Source organism: Azolla caroliniana, unplaced genomic scaffold (genome assembly GCF_043228905.1).
Source record: "Azolla caroliniana isolate FFs.n. ecotype wild unplaced genomic scaffold, voAzoCaro1.0.p SCAF_7, whole genome shotgun sequence".
Classification (NCBI taxonomy): Eukaryota; Viridiplantae; Streptophyta; class Polypodiopsida; order Salviniales; family Salviniaceae; genus Azolla; species Azolla caroliniana.
In genome coordinates, this window is record NW_028230442.1 from 18586301 (window position 1) to 18608539 (window position 22239).

General features: G+C 39.5%; 1 protein-coding gene and 2 non-coding genes across 3 annotated transcripts; all 3 read right to left on the reverse strand.

Moving 5' to 3' along the window:
* Positions 1–256: 256 nt before the first annotated feature.
* LOC147862177 (single-stranded DNA-binding protein, mitochondrial-like) lies at positions 257–3068 on the reverse strand. The gene is made up of 5 exons (XM_087322054.1): positions 2999–3068; positions 1705–1907; positions 1210–1436; positions 760–860; positions 257–609 (listed from the first exon to the last, which is right to left on the reverse strand). Exons 1-5 carry the CDS (start codon positions 3054–3056, stop codon positions 554–556), a joined length of 645 nt encoding a protein of 214 aa, XP_087178180.1. The 5' UTR covers positions 3057–3068; the 3' UTR covers positions 257–553.
* A 1733-nt stretch (positions 3069–4801) lies between these two features.
* On the reverse strand, positions 4802–4904 carry LOC147862178 (U6 spliceosomal RNA). Its single transcript, XR_015530083.1, has one exon. It is a non-coding gene; the product is annotated as a U6 spliceosomal RNA (small nuclear RNA).
* Positions 4905–12941: 8037 nt separating this feature from the next.
* Positions 12942–13044, reverse strand: LOC147862179 (U6 spliceosomal RNA). The gene has a single exon (XR_015530085.1). It is a non-coding gene; the product is annotated as a U6 spliceosomal RNA (small nuclear RNA).
* Between the last annotated feature and the right edge of the window lie 9195 nt (positions 13045–22239).

Sequence of the window (22239 nt, forward strand, 5' to 3'; positions counted from 1 at the left end):
GGGGGCAGCACTTCATGAACATGAGTTCTACAAATCTCTCAAAACAAAAGAGCATACATCAACATCAAATTGATTAAACTTGAAAGTTGCTGACATCCACTTCTACTTCATTGTCATGTACACCATTAATTTTCCCTTCACTATCTTTTAATGAGGAAATGATACTAGACCTGAGGAAGAGATCAATGAGAAACATCTTGGGATGATCTCCAATATAAATAACTACTCACCCTACTCGCATTTCGTATCACATATCTCTTTAACAGTTCTGTCCAGTGCCTACTACTAAGGCAATTTTTCCACTTACAAGAGTATTTGAAGTTTTTAGTTCAGTTCACAAAGTTTGGATGAGATATCATATGACATCAAAATTATATACCCACTCATCTTGAAGGAGTATGTTACTGAATCCAAACACATCAATGATTTGATTCCAATTTTTTGTACAAGCATTATGATCTTTGTAACCGAATATTAAGATGTTATGTGAAATTGTACAGCAATAACATGGGATGACCTTTTCAAGGGAACACTTCCAATATGCCACCTTCAGCTATCGGGAATTCTTCGCAACTTCGGCTGAATTTTGATCCAAAAATATGATCCTCCCTGTGTACAATCACAACATTTCATGCCATGTTTCTCTTCTAATACATTATTGTGAAAGAAATAGTATCAGTAACACCTTTCATGCATAGACCCTTGAAGCATTATCTAGCGCGTACAAAATGAAAATGTATAGCTGAAATGTTTGATTACCATTTTGGCGTACAGCAATTTCTTGGATGCGCTTTATGATTTTGCTTTCCGGGTCAAAAAACAACCGAGTCTCAATATTCCCCTCGACATATACCTGTGAACTGTGCGGTGGAAATTCATAATATCAGGCAAAACAACAGATTACAGAAAATCTCAGAAATGTGCTTATAATGGTTCCTCACCAGAATATGTGAGTAACTGTATGCTTAATGGTATTAGTAAACTATATACAGTTCTCATACCTAAAGGCTATCACTGTAGGGTCTAGATTAATCATGCATAAAAGAAATCCATGAAAACCCTAATCTTTGCATTGGCTACCTATGAGCCTATTACACTACAAGCACAGCTCTCCACCTGACCTCTATAAACAATGATAAATTCCATCAATATATCTCCCAGATCACTAGGAAGCCCTGAAAGAGAGAATAAAACAAAGGAATGGCATACCCCTTATTCAGTAACTTCATCACTAAGGCACCGAGTTTGTATTGATAGACTGCTACACGATGCCACTGAACCATGCTGCGTTTCGCATATTCGTCAGGTGTCTCATTTTCAAAAGGTCTTCTATTGTTTCTCATTCCTGAAGTTCCTAAAGAGAACATTGTCACTGTCGATCCATTGCGCATAGTCTTCTGAGAAGGTGCATACCCGGCCTCTCCCATGAGAATTGCCTATTAATTATAATAGAGAACAAAAGTGAAACAAAGCTTTATATGTACTGATCATCGCATGATTCAAACAAGAAAAACCACAGTAAATAGAAATGGATGTCTTTTGCTACAATATCTACACTGCTGAATGGCACTGTCAAGTAATCATGCCTAAAAAATAAATAAAAACCTCAACAATTATACATGCACTTGTCAATGCATATGTATACAGATGTAGATGAATCCAATTACAAGCAAGAAGCCATAATGTAAGAGGGTAAATAATAACCTTGTAGATCCCTTGTAAATTTGGGTTCATTGCTTTCATTTGATCCACATCACTAATTTCATCTTCACTTATATCATCGTTAACATTTGTTTTAAATAGAGAATCTTCTGTGTCCTCAGAGGTGCTAAAAACACCATTGCTTTGATCGCTTCCATCGGCAATATTTGATACAAAACGCTTTGCATAAAAAAATGTCCTTTCAACTGTGTCAAAAAAAAAAACACAAGTTAAACTTTTGATACAACAACTTCGTGATGTCAAATGTGTCTTTTCAACTATTCCAAAAATACACACCTCGTACTTACTACCAATGTTTCATTATTCAACACACAATGACCAGGCTATCCTGGAAGACTTCCAGACATTTCCAGCAAAGCTTAATGACATTGAGAAGAACAAATCACTCAAATCAGGTTCTGTAATATAGTATGTGCATCTTAAGACAGTCAGTGTGACATTAGAGTAATGGTGAAGTACGTGTACTCACACATTAATCTATCACATTAATGGGGTGATAGACTTAGTTGGCTCTGATTAAGGAATTGTTACACATACGTGAGTCCGATTACATGCATGGAAGTCCTCCTTGCAATTATACATGATATGGGCCTTCTTATTTGTGTCACAACTCTAAATACATTGTGTTGCTGATCTACAACTTCATGTGATGTAATCTATTGGTGAAGAAAGAAAAAAGTTGCACTACTGTACATTGTTCTGTTCTTGTGAATAGTGCATAATCAAGATCTAATTTCCCTAGCTATGCATACAATTGAAGCCATTTATTTACACTTTGAAAAGATTTATACTTAATTGAATGTCTATATACATATGTATGTAAGAATGTATGAAATCTCTGATATGTCAGTGTGTTTGTATGTCATTTATTTACACTTTGAAGCCATTTATTTACCCTTTGAAAAGATTTATACTTAATTGAAAGTCTATATACATATGTATGTAAGAATGTATGAAATCTCTGATATGTCAGTGTATTTGTATGTATGTATGTATGTATGTATGTATGTATGTGCGTGCGTGCGCGTACGTGCGTACAGTCATACAGACAGACAGACATATATATGCACATAGGTATGTATATATGTATGAATCAATCTGCACACACACTATCCTCCTAATGTGCATAGCAACAAAGCCAGAACATACAAGACTATGGTAAAAATAAAAATAAAAACTAAGTTCAAGTAATGAGCTTGAAAGCGTATGATTGATTAACTTAGCAATAGCTGAATGGATATACAAGTTTGCTCTTCACAAATGTAAAGAAGGTTACCTGAACTAACAACCCAATTAGGTCTTAAATAAGGCGTCTTTGCCAATTTGTGCATCATTCGCCCAACACACAGAGAGAGAGACGCAGAGGGCACTGGTGTTTTATTCCCTGTCTCTGTCTCTGTCTCTGTCTCTGATCTCTCTCGCTTTGAAAGGAGGCATTGGGAGAGAGTGTGTGCCCGCGAGATTTGAACCCGAGTGCATTGAGAGAAAACCTCATTCACAAATCATAACTTGAAATTTGAATAATGAAGGATATGAGTTCTAGACTCTTTGAGAATTGCTAGGAGAAGCAAGAAGAACCCTTCATTGAAAATAGGGTTCTTGTTTTGCCCGAGCATTGGTTGGAACGCGAAGAAAAAAAGATAGATGGTTCAAAGAGAGAGACGCTAAAAACTTCCCAAGGGAAACTTTCATCCCGATAAGTTTTTCTTCGACCGAAAAAAATCACATCAGTTATCGGCCAATGTTTCCTCGTATCATCCTCTGTGTGTGTGTGTGAAACGGAAACTTGTGCCATTGTGCTAAAATGTGATTGTCTCGTTGATATGGTTGCATGTCCTCCACATGGCTTCTCACTTTTCTCGCCACCATCATTGTTGTTGTTGATGATGATGATGATGATGTTATTGCGTATTGCGATTGCATATGTGCATGTCATGTGTACCATGTACTATGTATTCTGTGTTGTGTATTGCATGTCATGTGTTGTGTGTGTTGTGTCCCATGTATTGTGTACTATGGATTGTGTACTGCATATCGTTGTTGTGATGTCTAGGAGCCAAGACAAACGCAAATGACATCTACACGTGTTGTTTATTTGAACTAATGCTCGATTACTTGGTGTGCATATCAAACTGGGCTAATCACTTTGATATGAACAATAAGTAATCGAACATTAGTAACATGTGTCGATGTCATTGCTTTCGCACCATAGCTATGGCCTCACATGGGAATCGAATTCCTTACAAGGCTAGTGTGACCCATAGTTGGTAGGATTCCCATGTTACCATGGCTAATTGAACCACACACAAAAAAGAAATTGGATTAGTATTACTAATGACTTAATGACTTAATTAGTGATATGTATCAATTACTAGCGACTTAATTAGTAATCAGTGATATGTATCAATTACTAATGACTTAATTAGTGATAATATGTATCAATTACTTAAGATAATTAAGTAATTAAGTCATATTATCACTAATTAAGTCATTCGTAATTGATACATATCACTAATTCAGTCATTAGTCATCCGATTTTTCGTCGGATAATAAAGACTTATTCTCACTAATGACGAGAATCTGAGCAGCTTCAAATGAATAATTGTTTGAAGGAACGGAAGGTTTTGCTTGAAGGAAACAATTATCCCACATGCAAACATTTCAAACTGAACATACCCTATAAATCAAAGGAAGAAGAGGCTATAATCTCAGCTGTGAGGAGAGCGGTGCATTGCAGCCATAGCCCGTCTGTGTGATTACCCTTGATTTCACAGGAAACTATAATGGCACCTCAATCTGAGCTATATATAACCTTTTTGCATTAGAATTTAGGACCTGAATCTCCTATGTGATGAGAGACATAAAGTATTTGCTTTAATGTCTGCGGATTGATCATGTACTTCCCCTCTCCTAATTTACATATCTATTCTTCTGCCACAGAATGTTTGTATATAAATTCCACTTGTGAAGAAAGCAGTCTGATTCCTCCAATCTACAAGAAAAACAATCAGACAAGGATGGAAACGCTGTGACCTAATAATATATTGAATAATGATTCATTGAATGGGGAGAAGACAAAAAAAATTTGGACCATTTCTCGATTTGTGCGTGTCATCCTTGCGCAGGGGCCATGCTAATCTTCTCTGTATCGTTCCAATTTTATCAGATGTCCCCGAAGGGACAAAGATTAAAGCCATTCTCTGCAGATTTATATAATTCTATACACTTAATTTGCCTCTGTATGTGGGACTTACAGAATGTTACTCTTGAAGACATGTTGGGTCACCAATCTCTGAGCTCAAACTCCTTTGCCTACCATAAGTTCTCTATGTATGGAGAAGATTGAAAACTAGTACTAATTGTATGTCATGGAGATGGAGATCACTAATGAGGCATCAAAAACCTCCCAAATTTGGAACCACAAGAAAAAATGGAGCGATTGAAAACCTCTCACAATTTTAAACTTTGTCCGTCTAGCACATTGTGCTTAGTGTGTGGGTTGCATAATGACATGTCATTAGCATATCACAATATCAAGCTTAGTTCCTTGAAGATCATGATGGGAAGAGTCGACTGATTAGCGATTTAGGTTGCATAATGAAACATTAGCATGTCATAGTATTGAGCTCATGAGTTGCTTGAAGATCACGATGGGAAGTGTCGATTGATTTGTGATTTGTCGGTGATGTATATTACGATCATCAACCAAAAGAAATTCCGCAATTGCTTGATAATGTGTTGATGCCATGAACCAATAGTAGAATCGAAGCACGAGCACCTCTTTCATGTTTAAATTGTTGCATATTCACTAAGTGCAAGAATGTCACATTGTAGACATGTAATCGAGAAATGCAAAGAAGCTATGACACTCTTCATTTTTACACATTGTTTTTTATTTCTTCTTCCAATAGTTCTTAATCTCATTAATTGTGTCCTTTTGCTACTTAATGTTACTAGAGACACGAGGAATGGACATGCTTATTACTAATCCAACCATACTTAACGATCGTAAATAAGCTAGATTCATTATCTCAAGAGAGGACACATTACATAAGCTAGATTCATTATCTCAAGAGAGGATCATAAATGTATTGCACTTTGTATCCGAAAAACATAGTAACAAGATTTGCATTGGCTCAATAGATAGTTAATAATGGTGACATGGGAATCTAATCCCTCACAAGGCTAATGTGACCATAGCTATTAGAATTCCCATGTTACCATTGGCTATTGAACCACAAAACAATCGGATTACTAATGACTTAATTAGTGATATATATATATATATATCAATTACTTAAGATAATTAAGACATATTATCCCTAATGACGAGAATTGGAGCAGGTTCAAATGACTAATTGTTTGAAGGAACGGTTTTGCAGGAAACAATTATCCCACATGCAAACATTTCAAAATAAGTGAGCCCTATAAATCTAAGGAAGACAACACTTTACGATCAGCTGTGAAGACAACGGTGCATTGCAGCCATAGCCCGGCTGTGTGATCATCTTTGATTCCGCATGAAAGCGGTGATGGCACCCGAATCTGAGCTCATTTTGCTGCATAATTAATATATACAGGCATCGCATGTAAATTCATTAGGACCGTGGTATTGTAATTCATTTTGCAAGGAGATAACTCTGGGGTCCTTCCTTTTGAAAGTGTTTGGATTGTGTGTGTTTTGTAAAGGAGAGTTAGACCATATGTCGGAAAGCTTTGATCCCATAGCGGTGAAAAGGGGATGTTTGTTGGAGTTGAGCGGAAAAGAGATTATGTGTGAGCATGGACGTACATTTCCGAGAGTCGGAGCCGTAATTATAATTGCGAGGTAACTTCACCCTTTGGTAACTCAATTGAGATTGAAAATATGCGGGAAGAAGGAGATAGTGGTGAGAGGTTGCCGAAAATAGGATCAATTCTTTTGTTGATCGATCCCTACACCAACTGAGAACACAAGTGAGTGAAGAAGAAGGAAAATAAGAAGAGCCAACTTGTATGTGTTGGGACTCGAGCTTAGGGGGAGCTAAAGGTACATATATACCAAGAGGACTCGGTAGAATGAATGAAATACGAACGCGTCTGTAGTGCCACTTGTGCCATCAAAGTCCCATGTCCTGACTTGCCTCGACTTTTGAAATACATATAGAACTCTCGAATCCAAGAAACACAGGTGATATGATTTCCTCTCCTTCTCCTATAATCGTTAGTAGGACCCCTCACAGTAATGCAAGAGTCCCTCCTGATCGTTATGGTTTTCCTCATGTCTAAGTTTATCTCTTATTCTAACATATCACCTACACATAGGGCCATAGGGCCGTCATTGCATCAATAGACTCTCTCACTTTACCTAAATGTTGGCAAGTTGCTAAAGAAGATACAAAGTGGAAAGAGGATATGCAAGAAGAACTTGAAGCTCTTGAGAAGAACAAAACATGGGAGATTTTGTCACTACCACCAAGAAAGAAGGCGGTTTGGTGCCAATGGGTGTTTACAGTAAAACAAACCCATGGGGCAAAATAAATCGTTACAAGACATGATTAGTGGGTAAGGGATATAGTCAGACATATGACATTGATTACGATGAGACTTTTGCACTTGTGGCGAAGATGAGCATCGTTAGGATGCTTATTTCCTATGAACAAGGATTAGAAATTACATCAATTAGATGTAAAAAATGCATTCCTTCATGGAGAATTGATGGAGGAAGTGTACATGGATATCCCATTAGGTTTTGGTACAAGTCAAACAGTAGGCAAGGTTTCTAGACTAAGGAAGTCGCTTTATGGACTGAAGTAGTCTCCTCAAGCCTAGTTCGACAAGTTAAGAAGGGCTATAGTGGGTATGGGATACCAACAAATCAATGTCAACCATACAATGTTTTTCTAACAACACAAGGAGCATACTACATTACTTGTTGTGTATGTGAATGATATAATTATCACCGGTGAAGGAGAGATTTCCCAACTAAAGGTGCAATTGGGTAAAGAGTTTGAGGTGAAGAAACTAGACTTGCTACAATATTTTATGATTGAGGTAGCTTGTGGAGCAAAAGGAGTTGTTCTATCTCAACAAAAATATGTATTAGATCTTCTCACATAAACTGGAATATTGGGTTGTAGGCTTGTAGTTTCTCCAATTGACCCAAAGATCAAGTTAATTGAACTTGTAAGAGAGAAAATTGATAGTGAAAGGTATAAGATATTGGTAGGTCACCTAATTTATCTAACTCACAGTCGTCCATATGTTTCATTTGTAGTAAGTGTGGTAAGTCGTTACATGCATGATCCAAGGAAAGATCATATGGATGCAATGTACCAGATTCTGAGATATCTCAAAGGTGCACCAGGGAAGGGATTGATCATTAGAAAACATGGTCATTTCAACATTGATGTCTATTGTGATTCTTATTGGGCTAGTTGTGTTAATAATAGGAAATCCACATCAGGATATTGCATGTTTGTTGGGTGCAATCTGGTCTCTTGGAAGAGTAAGAAACAATCGGTAGTAGTAAGGTCAACAATAGAAGCAGAGTATAGAGCTATTGTTGTAGGAGTTTGTGAAGATGTTGTGGTTGAGAACTTTCCTAATAAAACGAAGGTTGTGTTGTGACAATAAGTCATCAATAAGCATTGCAAATAATCCAATGCAGCATGATAGGACTAAAGACATCGAATCGATGGATTCTTTATCAAGGAGAAGGTTGATAATGGAATATTAAAATTGAGCCATGTTTCTACTGAAGATCAAGTAGCAGATTGTCTTACAAAGGGACTTGGGACAATAAGTCTTTCTAGAGTGTGTGACAAGATGGTGTTAGTGGATATCTTTCGCCCATCGTGAGGAGGTGTTGATGGGTGGGGGGTTGAGCATGAGAGAGAGAGAGAGAGAGAGAGAGAGAGAGAGAGAGAGAGAGACACACACACACACACACACACACGCAATTTTGAGAGGCAACTTCTTCTATATTCATGTCCCCTGTGGTGGGGTTATATAGGTACATTACATGAGGATCACAATCTAAGAACATCCAATGAGCTTTGTAAGTTAGTTACATAACCTTCTAACAACTTAGACCCATTTTACAACATTGCACACATTCACATAAATTTGCATGTGTTTGCACATATCAATATACTCACTCACTTCTGTGCAGACTTGCACACACTTACAACATGACTTTTAACACAAGACTTATCACTTATCTATTCACGTACCATTACTTATACACTCATACACATACAATCCCACGGATAACAGGGGGGGTATTGAGTTGTAGCCCAATGGTTGGCCAACCCCAACAACTAGTTAGCCCAACCACCATATTTTGGGCTTTATAAGGAGGAATCTTCTCCTCCTTATGTTATATAAGTGATCTTTGTCTTTTCTCTCTCCAATTGTAACATATATGTATACTCTTGAGAATAAGTGAACGGAGAATGTTCATTTTGCAATTAAATTTGGGAAAATCTTATGATCATGTTGATTACTTTAAGCAGTTGATTAGATTTGGAGAAAGCTACAATAATTGCAATATGTGTTCATTACTTTAAAGAGTTGATTGGCCCACGATTGTTAATGACAAATGAGGTAAGTAGAACAAGCTATGAATTTTATGATGTGGTTGGATGCATTGTATACGACCTCATTAGTGATGAATTGGATCTGGATTTCAAAGAGGATGAGGTGGACATGGTTTTAAGGCATCTTCCTTGTGGTAAGTGCCCTGGTTGGGGTGGTTTGACAAATGAAGTTTTTAAGCAATATTCAAACATTTTAAAGGGGCCCCTAACTTTGATGTTTCAACGTCGTTGGGATTTTGGTTGTATGCCTCAAGCTTGGTATGTTAGTCTCATTAAATTGGTTCCGAATGTGGCATTTCCTGACATATTTACAAAGATCTTGACAAATAGATTATAAACGTATTTGCCAAAGTTGATACATCCCACCCAATATGGTTTTATTGCAGGCGAGAATATATAATGTGTTGAATGATCAAATGACTATGAATTATGCATGACACACTCACCAAGAATCGATTATGGTGCAATTAGGATCGAAGAAAGCTTGTGATCATGTTGTTGAGAATCAAACCCAACTTCCCTAGTGTGGGAACACACCTTAGGCAATGCCAAGTGTGTGAACATCCCACGTCTTTGTATCATAACTAATGTGTCATAGAAGTTAAGTCCTATGACACATAATTACTAAGTAGTTAAGTCTCCACCTCCTTCCCAAAAGATAGTTGTCGTGAGAGAACATATATGAGAGAAGGTGACTACATAAGCACCTTCTCCACTTCTTTGTAGTTGTTGGTTGTTTTTCTCTTGTTAATACAATTTTATTGTTTTTCTATATACAATGTGTTCTCTCTCTCTCTCTCACACACACACACACACACACACACAAACATCTCTTCCGCTGCACAAAATCACACCCGATTCCTTACACATGTTAATTGGACCTTTGTTTCTGGGTTAATGCATAAAATGGGCTTTGGACCACGTATGTCTCGTCTCATGTTTTCATTAGGATAAGATGCGGTATCTCGAGTAATGCTTAATGGGGGAATTACATCATATATTTCTCTCACGAGATCTGTTCCTTAAGGATGTCCACTTAGCCCTTTGTTGTTTGCTATTGTTACTCATCCCTTGTTAGTGATGTTATCAAGGCTCGCAACGAATGGCGACATTATGGGTCTATGCCTTCCATTTGGTTTGTTAGATGATTCTTTCATGTTTCTATAAACCTCATGAGAGAGTCTTGAGAAGGGGATACTTGTATAGAACCAAATTGCATGTAGTGTTGTGGTAGGCACATAATTTATTGTTTATAAAAGTTTTAACTTTTAGGTCACAACCTAGATTTCTTAGAAGATCAAGACCAATGATATGTCGATGATTCCATGGACGAAGATGTTAAAAAGAAAGTTTGTCTCAATTGAATTGCATGGGTTTGTATCCATGGAAGTAGTAGTATTCATTGTTCAAAGTACCATATTGTCATAAACCTAGCAAATAAGTGAAGGGTAATGTTAAGGAGAAGGTGATGCATATATATAAATGGTGTATTGTCAATAATCACCTATTCCAATCTGACCTTGAGCCACCATTCAACATGATTTTGCGTCATTTCTTATGTAATTACTAGAGACATGAGGAATGGAAGTGCTTACTAATCCAACTATAATTAACGATTGTAAATAATGTAGATTCATTATCTCAACTTTCAAGAGAGGACACATTACACACATCCATAGCAAAACAAAAAATGTAAAAAAGCTTTTTAGACTAAAGCCTTGAGAAGTGCAAGGTATGGAAGGCAGCAATGGGCACAACTCGGTTTCTTGCCCTTAAAACCAAACCATTTATTCATAATAAAAACCGAACTAAATTGTTTAAAAAATTTGAAGCCATTTACACTGAATCGTTTAGAACTGAACAATTTAAATCGAACCACTTAAAAGATAGGAGACACCAAACCATTCACGAAAAATTTAGAACCAAATCAAACCAAACTGTTTTTGACATAATCCAACCAAAACAGAACTATAGATTAAACCAAACCACAGACTAAATAGAACATCATAATAAACATAAATTTACACCACATTTTTTTGAAAATTACTAATTTTTCTAGAACGATAAGATATAACATAAATAAATAAATAAATAAATAAAGTTAAGCCACGGTTTAACGGTTCGATTTGGTTAGAGCCGAAACCATGCCCATCGCTAACATTGGAAGGTGCATGATGCACTATGCATCCAAATAGTGACTTCCTATCTAAATTTATCCCACACTCAGATGTCTTAAACTAAATCAACCTTATATATTAGGGAGGAACAAAATCACTAATAATTAGAAATGAAGAGATTGGTGCATGGTTGCTTAGCCTGGCTACAAGTATTAACTTGATTGCATGTGAAGACATGTTGCACCCATTTTAGAGCTTATTATGGCAACCCCATAATCTTCTCTTTATGCATGGAGAAGATTGGACTACTACTAGAGCTTAGTATGGCAATTCCATAACCTCTCTCTATGCATGGAGAAGATTGGACAATTACTAATTGTGTATGTAATGGAGATGGAGATCACTATGAGTGATCAAAAGCCTCTCAATTTCGGAACCTCACAAGTAAATTGTGTATGTAATGGAGATGGAGATCACTATGAGTGATCAAAAACCTCTCAATTTCGGAACCTCACAAGTAAATTTTGTCATCTCTGCTTAGTCGGGTTGCATAATGAAACATTTAGCATGTCCGACAATATCAAAGCTCGATTCCTTGAAGTAAGGTCACGATCGAAACTACTAGTGGAATCATGTTGCAACCATTAAACTTGGTATTACCAAGTGAAAATCAGAAGAAAAACGTGATCAATGCTAGTATTAGACACATGTATGGAGCAAATCGATATATAATGTGAGAATTTGGCACCATACAATGAATTTACTTGGTATTACCAAGTGAAAATCAGAAGAAAAACGTGATCAATGCTAGTATTAGACACATGTATGGATCAAATCGATATATAATGTGAGAATTTGGCACCATAAAATGAATTTACTTGGTATTACCAAGTGAAAATCAGAAGAAAAACGTGATCAATGCTAGTATTAGACACATGTATGGATCAAATTGATATATAATGTGAGAATTTGGCACCATACAATGAATTTTGAGTAGTATTTGTAACGATTAGTTCTACTTGGCTTGCTTGCATGCATCAGGAAACAATGGCGTTCTATTGATGGCATTTAACTTATCCCCCACATTCAACAATTGTAAATTTGATAAACCCTATAAAATACTGTAACTATTGCCTAATTGTGCATGCGGATTTATCATCTACTTCTCCTCCTCTAATTTAAGTACCTTCTTCTGCCACAAAAAAAAAAATCGCATATAATTCCACTTGTTAAAGAAACATTCTGATTTCTTTCTTCTGGATGAAAAACAATCAGACAACAATGCACTTGTTAAAGAATCATTCTGATTTCTTTCTTCAGGAAGAAAAACAATCAGAGAATAATGCACTAGTTAAAGAATCATTCTGATTTTGTCTTCAGGAAGAAAAACAATCAGAGAATAATGCATGTATGTGATTATCATTTCTTGGCCCTTCCAATTTCCGCCGCTGTTATATCATTTCGTCAAGAATCTCATTCCACAGTGACCTAATAAAACCAGCGATTGATGACTAGGGAGGAAAAAAATTTGGACCATTTCTCGATTTGTGCGTGTCATCCTTGCGCAGGGGCCATGCTAATCTTCTCTGTATCGTTCCAATTTTATCAGATGTCCCCGAAGGGACGAAGCCATAGCCATTCTCTGCAGCTATATATATACTTACATATCTTATGGGCCTTTGTATGTGGGACTTATAATAGAACAAATCACACACCCTCCATGGAGCGTGCGTGTGTCTAGTCATTCATTCAGTCATAGGTTCTTTAAGGCCCTTTGATTCTTCTTGTAACTTCTCTCTCGTATATGCCAGGTGTAATTTGTGGTTCATCAGCATGGTGTGCTTAGGGGGACATAATATGCATAATCTTTGCTTATGAACTCGACAAACATGATGATCCCATCCATCCAAAGATGTAGAGATTACGATCACGCAAATGTGAGTTTATCATCATTCAATTGATCACGGAGTGATGCTCTCAATATATTTGAGAAATTGCATGAAAATCATAAATAATGATTGTTCTTCACTTATGAAGATAATGGTGGTACAATACTGTAATCAAGGTTCAATAGAGTATGTTTCTTAAAACGAAGCAAGAACCTATATCGAATTGTGGGCTACATTTGAATGATTGTGCAAGAACCTATCACCTATAATGAAGATAGGAACAATCAAATTCTTCACAAAATGATCATCAATCAGTTGGATTCAATGTCTAAAGAGAGGAAACATTACAAAAGAGGATTGTAAAGCACCTTCACTCTATATTCAAAAACAAGTAATAATCAATAACCACCATCACATGGGAAATCTATTAATGTGCATCAATTAAGATTTACTAGTGATCAATTGTTTCTCATCACATCTCTAATTATGCTTAAGGGGTTGTCTCATATCGTAGACAAATGAGATCAACAATACATCCATTGACTCAAGAAGGGAATTTAAAACCAAAGCCAAATTTGAACAAATCGTAACCATTACCATTAAAACAACAATGGTCTCAAAGCAAAGAATTTGTATCAAGCCTCAACACACCAATCACTTTCGACCACCTCAAGCATCACCAACATTGACCACACACAACTGATTTCCAAACCAAAAAGCAATGTTTTGAAGTGAAACTAGCACATGTAAGGGTGGAAGTCACTCTAGTGTGCCTTGTGCTAATGCAAGTTACAATATTCACTTGGATCAATACTTAAGATTTTCAAGAAGGTTCTTTAGATACAATAAAATATGCCTCATATTGAAATGTGGAAAGCAATCATAATTTTGCATTAACAAGGTCTTGTGAGCTACCTTCAAGCTTTGTTATTGCTTGAAGAGAGATTGAGAATATCTATATTTGAACTAACACGCATTTAGTGCAAAACTCATAATCGAGATTGGTACAAAATCAAGACGACCCAATCTTCTTGGATTGTTTGATTAATCTATTCAACAACATTGTTTTTTATTTGTATGTATTGTGAGGTTCTTAGTTGTTAGGAGCATAATTGTAACCCTTCTTCTTCATGGAATTCAAGGTTCTTAGCCTTGTTTTATTTTCGAAAAATTACCACCATTGTAATCGTTTACCAAAAGTTCTTGTATACCCTACTTTATAAAAGGAACTTTGTTCTTAAACCGACGTTTTTAGCCTATAAAGTGGATAATCTTGACTTAATATTGTAAAATCCATTTGTAATATCATTGTCGGCTAATTACGTGTTTCAATCTTAATCTCGCACATAATTCGTTGTTCGGTTCATCCCTACCTTTGACTATGAGGAGCCTTTGACTTTGAGGAGTCTTCAACTTTGAAGAGCTTTCGATTCTAACTTACCTTCCACTTTAGGTTACGTTTGACTTTGAGGAATGTTCAACTCTGACCAATGATCAACTCTAAGGAACCTTCGACTTTGAGGAGCCTTCGAGTTTGCAAAGCATTCAAATATGAGGAACATCTGACTCTAGAGAGCCTTTGACTCGAAGGATTTGTCGACTTTGATGACCCTTCGAGTTTAACGACCTTTTGACTCCTAGGAGCTTTCGACTTTGACCTACCTTGGAACCTAACGACCTTTTGACTCCTAGAAGCTTTTGACATTTACAATCTTTTGATTCCTAGGAGCTTTCGAGTCACCCATCCTCTTTGGTTCAAGTCTTTGGTGGTCCCTCTCAAGTATCACACATATGTGTGCAACTTCGTGACATTGGGGGTCTTGGATCTATCTCTCACCTTCACTAGGGAGTGCTTGGATGGAATGTGACCTTTCCTTCCTTATTTCCCTTCTTAATTTTGCTTAATGTTAATTTAGATTCTAACACTATCTCTTGGCAGATTCATCATTCTTCACAAATGATATGAAGCTTGTTGGATTTTAATTCCTTGCCAATGCATGTTCAAGAGAGCTCTCAACTTCATTTCTTTCTCCAATAACACGAACCACACCCTGAAATTCTCCAATTTCTTGTCTACCATCTTCATGGGGTACACTCAAACCATCTCAATGACATCATTAATCACAAAAGAAATAGATCCCTCCTAATGCAATGTTGAGATTTTTTTAAATCAAAGCATTGTGGCAACCCCATCCTTGTTTTCGAGACATATGATCAAGCAAATAAATGTTGTTGTATTGTTTGATATAGTATAGTCCCCACAACTACCCTTAAATGTGGAGCATGGTCTTGGCCTATTTTTATGAGTTTCAACCATGTATTATGACTTGACTTAATGTAAGTAAATCTTAATCTTTGAGACGTGCAAAATAATCACTATTAGACACAATCTGTCGATGTACCTAAAGGTTGTTGAGTTACGGTTACCTAACTTAATATTTCTACTTTCCACCTCTTCTAAGATGAGGGCAAGGGCATCCTAAGTGACAACCGTTACTTCCTTTTCAGTGACTAGTGGAGTGGGAGTAACAATCTTGGAAGAACATGTTTGTGGTTGATGTTGTACTATTGGTCTAACTTGGACACAAGAAGAGGAATCTTAATCGTCACATCGACTGCCAATATATTGATACACCTCTTGCATCTAAAATAATGCCTCTATATCTTGAAAATGGGCTTTTCTCACCTTTTTGTTGGAGCCTTGCTTCTCAATCTATATGCAGTAAGCAAAGCTCAATTTCATCTACGACCTATTCCTACTAAAAAGCTTTTGTGGTCACCTACACATGCTCAACCATTTGGTATTCGAAGATCTTGTACTTCAAGCTCGTGCATGCTTACTCTGTAGGGTGGATATTGGGGTGTTCATGAGCCTTTAATGAAGGCTATTTATGCCTATATCAAATGGTACCATCCGATCATGGTCATGTGATCAAAGCAATTGCTCCTTCAAGTGACACTCTAGCTCCTTGTAATTCACAAATAGTGATCCCATAGAATAGGGGCATAATAATCTCACGACATGACTAGCCGTCAAAGGCTCGGGTGACATCAACAACTATCTTAGACTCTCTAACAACATCAATGAGTTGGTTTCCAATCTCTTGATTGTGATATGTAGTTCCTTCCGTTCCTCTTCGCGCAACACAATGCAAGCAATTAGGGACTACAAGGTCTCCTTGGTTGTCCTTAGTCCAATTCTAGAGGTTTTGGTTGATTGATGAGGTTGGGTAGGGGATGTGGGTTGTTAATTGATTTTGAGTACTTTTTCTATTCCTTCGACTAACATGTGTTTCCTAGCTTTACATTCGAGTAGGAAAATCACAACATGGTGATAATGTGCAAATTTTATGAATGTGCCTCTGTTGAGAATCAAGCTCAACTTGGTCTAGTGTGTGAACTCACCTTGAGAGTGAATAGACACTCCAACGGTCAAGAGTCACCATTATGTCACCACTTTGTATTCTAGCATTTAGTATGAGTCATAGAATCATATTCTATGACACATAACTTATGAGCTTTCACATTTCCCATGTTCCATGAGTCTTGTAGTTAATGAAGAGAGAGGGTGACTATATAAAGCACCCTCCTCCCACCTTTTATAATGTTGAGTCTTTCTCCTTTGTTAATATACTTTACCTTGCGTATTCTCTGTGTCTTACTCCTTGTCTCTCTCTCTCACACACACACACTCTCTCTCATACACACACACATTTCATATCTATTCTGTTGTAAAGAATCCATCTCATGATTCTTTACATGGTATCAGAGCGACTTGGTAGCTCGATCTAGCCCATCCGCATGCACTATGCCCTATGCCGACGACCAAGAACCGGCTCATCGTTATTGTAGCTTCGCTACATAGCTCGCATTCGAAGAGAGAAGAAGAAGAAGAAGAAGAATCAACATAATGAATACTCAAATGGGGAGCGCTCTCCCTACCGAGAAGTTGGATCGAAACAACTTCGCATCTTGGGAGTACAAGATGCACCAATACCTTGTTGGACAAGGCTATTGGAGCTACATCAAAGGAGCGCACGAAGACCGACCCGTCGAAGCGGCTCCCGGATATGCGACATGGGAGCAAGCAGCAAGCCGCAAGCCACAAGTCGCGTGATGTATTGCTTGGCAAAATGTGTTCATGATCACATGCTCGGCTACATTCGCGAAGCCAAGACGCCGAAGGAGGCATGGGAAAATCTACGAAAGATTTTCGCGGCGAACACAACCGCAAGAAGGCTTCAACTTCGCCAAGAATTGAACAACACTCAACAAAGGGACATGTCCATCATGACATACACCTTGAAGATCAAGGAGCTTTGCGACTTGCTCGGCTTGATAAGCGTAAATATCAATGATGATGAGATGGTGCAAATATGCCTCGGCGGCCTCGCACCACGGTTTGGCGTGATGCGAACCGCCGTTCTAGCAAGGGAGAAATCTCCCTCCTTCTTCGAGCTCCAATCCATGCTATTGGTCGAAGAAAACCACATGTGTACAAGGAGCAATGAGTCGGAAGGCCACATGCGCTACATGCACTCGAACGGAGGAAGAGGACGCGGACGAGCGAGAGGCCGATTCAGCCAAGGACAAGGCGGACGAGGTCCGACCTATGACAACAACTCCCAATTTCAGCTGCAAAACGGAAGCCAATGAGGAACCTTCGCAAGAAGGGGGAGCTTCCACTCTGGCCCGAGCGGTCAAAACGCAACCGAATGCGGATATTGCGGAAAACTCGGCCACCACGAAGAAGAGTGCCGAAAGAAGATGCGTGAATCGGCTTCCACAAGCCGACAACTCACGAATTATGCGCACAATACTGACTACAAAGAGTATGATGGAATGTACGGGCACAACTCCGACCGTGGCAAAATGTTCATGATGAAACATAGAGCAAACTCTATGTCGGCCTCTACCTCAACTAGTGCCCTCAATTTGGAGGACGTATGGTTTGTTGACTCCAGAGCCTCAAACCATATGACATCTCATAAAGAATGGTTTCTCGAACTTCGAGAGCCGGACCCTGGTTATGTCGAAACCGGAGATGACACTACCCACCCGATTCGGCACATCGACAATGTTCCGTTCGGCGAAAGAGGTAAGCAAACATACATTAAAAATGTCTTGCATGTTCCCACCATCACGAAGAACTTGGTCTCGGTTGGCCAAATGGTTGAGCAAGGGATGCAAGTATGATTCGACCAAGAAGGGTGCTTCATCGAAAAAGAGGGCCGAATCATCGCGCGCGGAAGAAGAGAGGGCCAGATGTTCATTTTCGATTCATGCGAGATGAAATCCACCATGTTCGCAAAAAGCACGAAAGCCGACTCCGACATAGAGCTATGGCCAAGCGAATCAGCCACATCAATCTCAACAAACTCAAAGCAATGAAATCGAAAGGAGTCGTCATCGGACTCCCGACATTCAAAGAGAAGGAGATTGAAGGTGTATGCGAAGCATGCCAATTCAGCAAGCAACACTGACACCCATTCCCGAAAGAGCGGAACGTGAGCAAAGGTCTACTTGACGTAGTCCATTTTGACGTATGGGAACCAGTGCAAACGACTACATTCGGCGGATGCCGATATTACGTGCTCTTCATCGACGACTTCTCCAGGCACACGTGGGTCTATCCGATGCGGCAAAAGAGTGAAGTGTTCGAACACTTCCAAAAGTTTAAAAACGAAGTCGAAAAAGCCATTGGTCGTCATGTACGATGCCTTCGATCAGATGGTGGCAAGGAGTACTTCTCGGACGATTTCACGTCGTATCTCCGAAAGGAAGGAATTCGGCGAGAATTCACTTGCCGACACACTCCGCAACAAAACGGAGTAGCCGAGTGCAAAAATCGGCACATCCTCGAAGTAGCGCGGGCCATGATGAACAAGAAGCATATGCCCAAGTCATATTGGGCCGAAGCTGCAAATACGGCCGTCTACCTAATGAACCGGTGCACAACATCCGGAGTGCACGAGGTCACTCCGCACGAAAAATACTTCGGAAAGAAGCCGGACTTATCGCACACTCGGATATTCGGCGCGATAGCGTACGTGGACATCCTCGACGAGAAGCGTCAAAAGCTTGACCCGAAGTCGGAGAAATGTATCCTCGTAGGATACTCACTGGAGCAAAAGGGGTACAAGTGCTACAACCCCTCAACTCGAAAATCTCGAGTAAGTCGAGACGTCGTTTTTGACGAGTCCGCATTCTGGTACGCACCAGAGACAACTTCGACTCCGACTCTGCTCGACCTGGAATCCGCCAAACAAGAGATAGAGGATGAAGATCGCCTTACGCGCATGTTCGAAGAAAGTCCGATCACGACCCGACTGAGTGGACCACAAGAGCCTTTAAGCGATCAAAGGACATCACGACCTAACCCGAAGATGGACAAAGGCAAGGCGAAAATGGCGGAATACGAAGACGATCGCTTCGACAACGATGAGTCGACTCACTCACTCAACAGTGAGTTCGGCGGCTTCGATGTGCCAATCGGAGCTAAGAAAGCCCTCATCTCTGCAAATGAAAAGCTCTGTCGCTCCACCCGTGAAAAGAATCCGATCAGCCGATTTGGCTACAACGACTACATGGCATATCACTATGCCTTAATGATGAAGGTGGCGACAGTCCGCGAGCCAGAAACATTTTCTGAAGCAGCCAAGGATCCGCGATGAATCGAAGCCATGAACGAGGAGGTACAGGCACTATGCAAGAACGAGACATGGGATCTCATTCCCACCTCACCACACAAAAAGGCGATCGGATGCAGATGGATTTACAAAGTGAAGTACAACGCCGACGGTTCCATCAACCGCTACAAAGTGGACTCGTAGCGAAAGGCTACGCCCAAACGCACGGAGTTGCCTACGAGGAGACCTTTGCCCCGGTGGCAAAGATGACGACGGTACAGACCGTAATTGCGCTTGCCGCGGCGAAAAGGTGGCACCTCCATCAAATGGACGTCAAGAACGCCTTTCTACAAGGCGAATTAGAAGAGGTGTACATGATACAACCACCCAGCTTCAACTCAAGCACCCATCCGAAAGTTGTATGCCGACTCAAGAAGCCACTCTATGGCCTCAAGCAAGCACCGCGTGCTTGGCATTCAAAGATAACGCAATATCTTCATCAAATTGGCTTCCGCATGTCAAAATCGAACAACTCCCTCTACATACTAAGTGATTCCACAAGTATGATCGTCATCATCTTATATGTGGATGACCTAGTCATTGGAGGTGAGCATCTCGTCGAAATCAATAAGGTCAAATGTCTCCTTTCCGACAAGTTCGAGATGATGGACATGAAGGAGCTCCACTACTTCCTCAACATCGAGGTAATTTGGACTCCGATCGGAATCATGATCTCTCAACGGCACTACATCCTCAACTTGTTATACAAGTTTAGTATGGTTGAGTGCAAATCCGCAACAACCCCACTTGATCGCAATCTCAAACTAGATGCGAACTCCGGCACCAAAGCGTGTGAGCCGACTCAATATCGACAACTCAGGGAGTCTCATCTACCTCACGATCACTCGACCCGATCTCAATTATCCGGTCGGTCTCCTTAGTCAATTCATGCAAATACCGCGTGATACTCACTTGGATTGCGCTAAGCGAGTTTTACGATACATGAGCGGCACAATGGATTGCGGCATCCTTTACAAGACCACGATGCCAATACAACTCGAGGGGTACATAGACACCGATTGGGCCGGCTACAAAGCCGATAGAAGATCAACCTCCAGATTTGTTTTTTCCCTCGGCAACGGAGCAATATCCTGGAGTAGCAAAAAGCAATCAACCGTCGCTCTTTCGAGCACAGAGGCGGAATACAAGGGCACGACAATGGCCACATGTGAAGTCGTATGGCTCAAAAGGATACTCAAGGAACTGGGCGTACCCATCAAGGATCTGTCTTCCCTTTACTGCGACAACATGAGCAATATTTATCTGGCTCGGAACCCTGTGTTCCACGCGCGAACAAAGCACATCGAAGTGCACTATCACTTCATCCGAGAGCGCGTTCTAGCTGGTGATGTCGACCTACAACACATTAGCACAAATCTTCAAATGGCCGACATCTTCACTAAAGCCTTAGGAGCTGACAAGCTATGGCAATTCATGACCGATCTCGGATTGACGATCCTTGACCTGCCAAGCTTGAGGGGGAGTACTGAAGACACTACGCAATAACGCGTGGATTTCGCAACTGCGCAATGAAGCCGCAAAGAAAGACGCAAGCCGAAGCACAAACTTCGCAACTACGCACAACGCAAGTTGGAGCATGGATTCCGCAACTCCGCATAAATGCGAGTTGACGCAGACTCCGAAACGTGAGTCGAAGCGGATTTCGGATACCGTCTGAAACCGACCCGACTTGAGCTTGAGGGGGCGTGTTGAGAATCAAGCTCAACTTGGTCTAGTGTGTGAACTCACCTTGAGAGTGAATAGACACTCCAACGGTCAAGAGTCACCATTATGTCACCACTTTGTATTCTAGCATTTAGTATAAGTCATAGAATCATATTCTATGACACATAACTTATGAGCTTTCACATTTCCCATGTTCCATGAGTCTTGTAGTTAATGAAGAGAGAGGGTGACTATATAAAGCACCCTCCTCCCACCTTGTATAATGTTGAGTCTTTCTCCTTTGTTAATATACTTTACCTTGCATATTCTCTGTGTCTTACTCCTTATCTCTCTCACACACACACACACATTTCATATCTATTTCGTTGTAAAGAAACCATCTCATGATTCTTTACAACCTCATTCACCCCCACCATGGTGTTTTTATGTTGCATGTGCCTCACTAACCTCACTAGACTTTTAAGCGGGTGATCATTAAAGAGATCAATCTTATTTGCATTGAACTTTTATTAACGTGGGAATAATGGCATAAGAAATACATATACAATATACAACA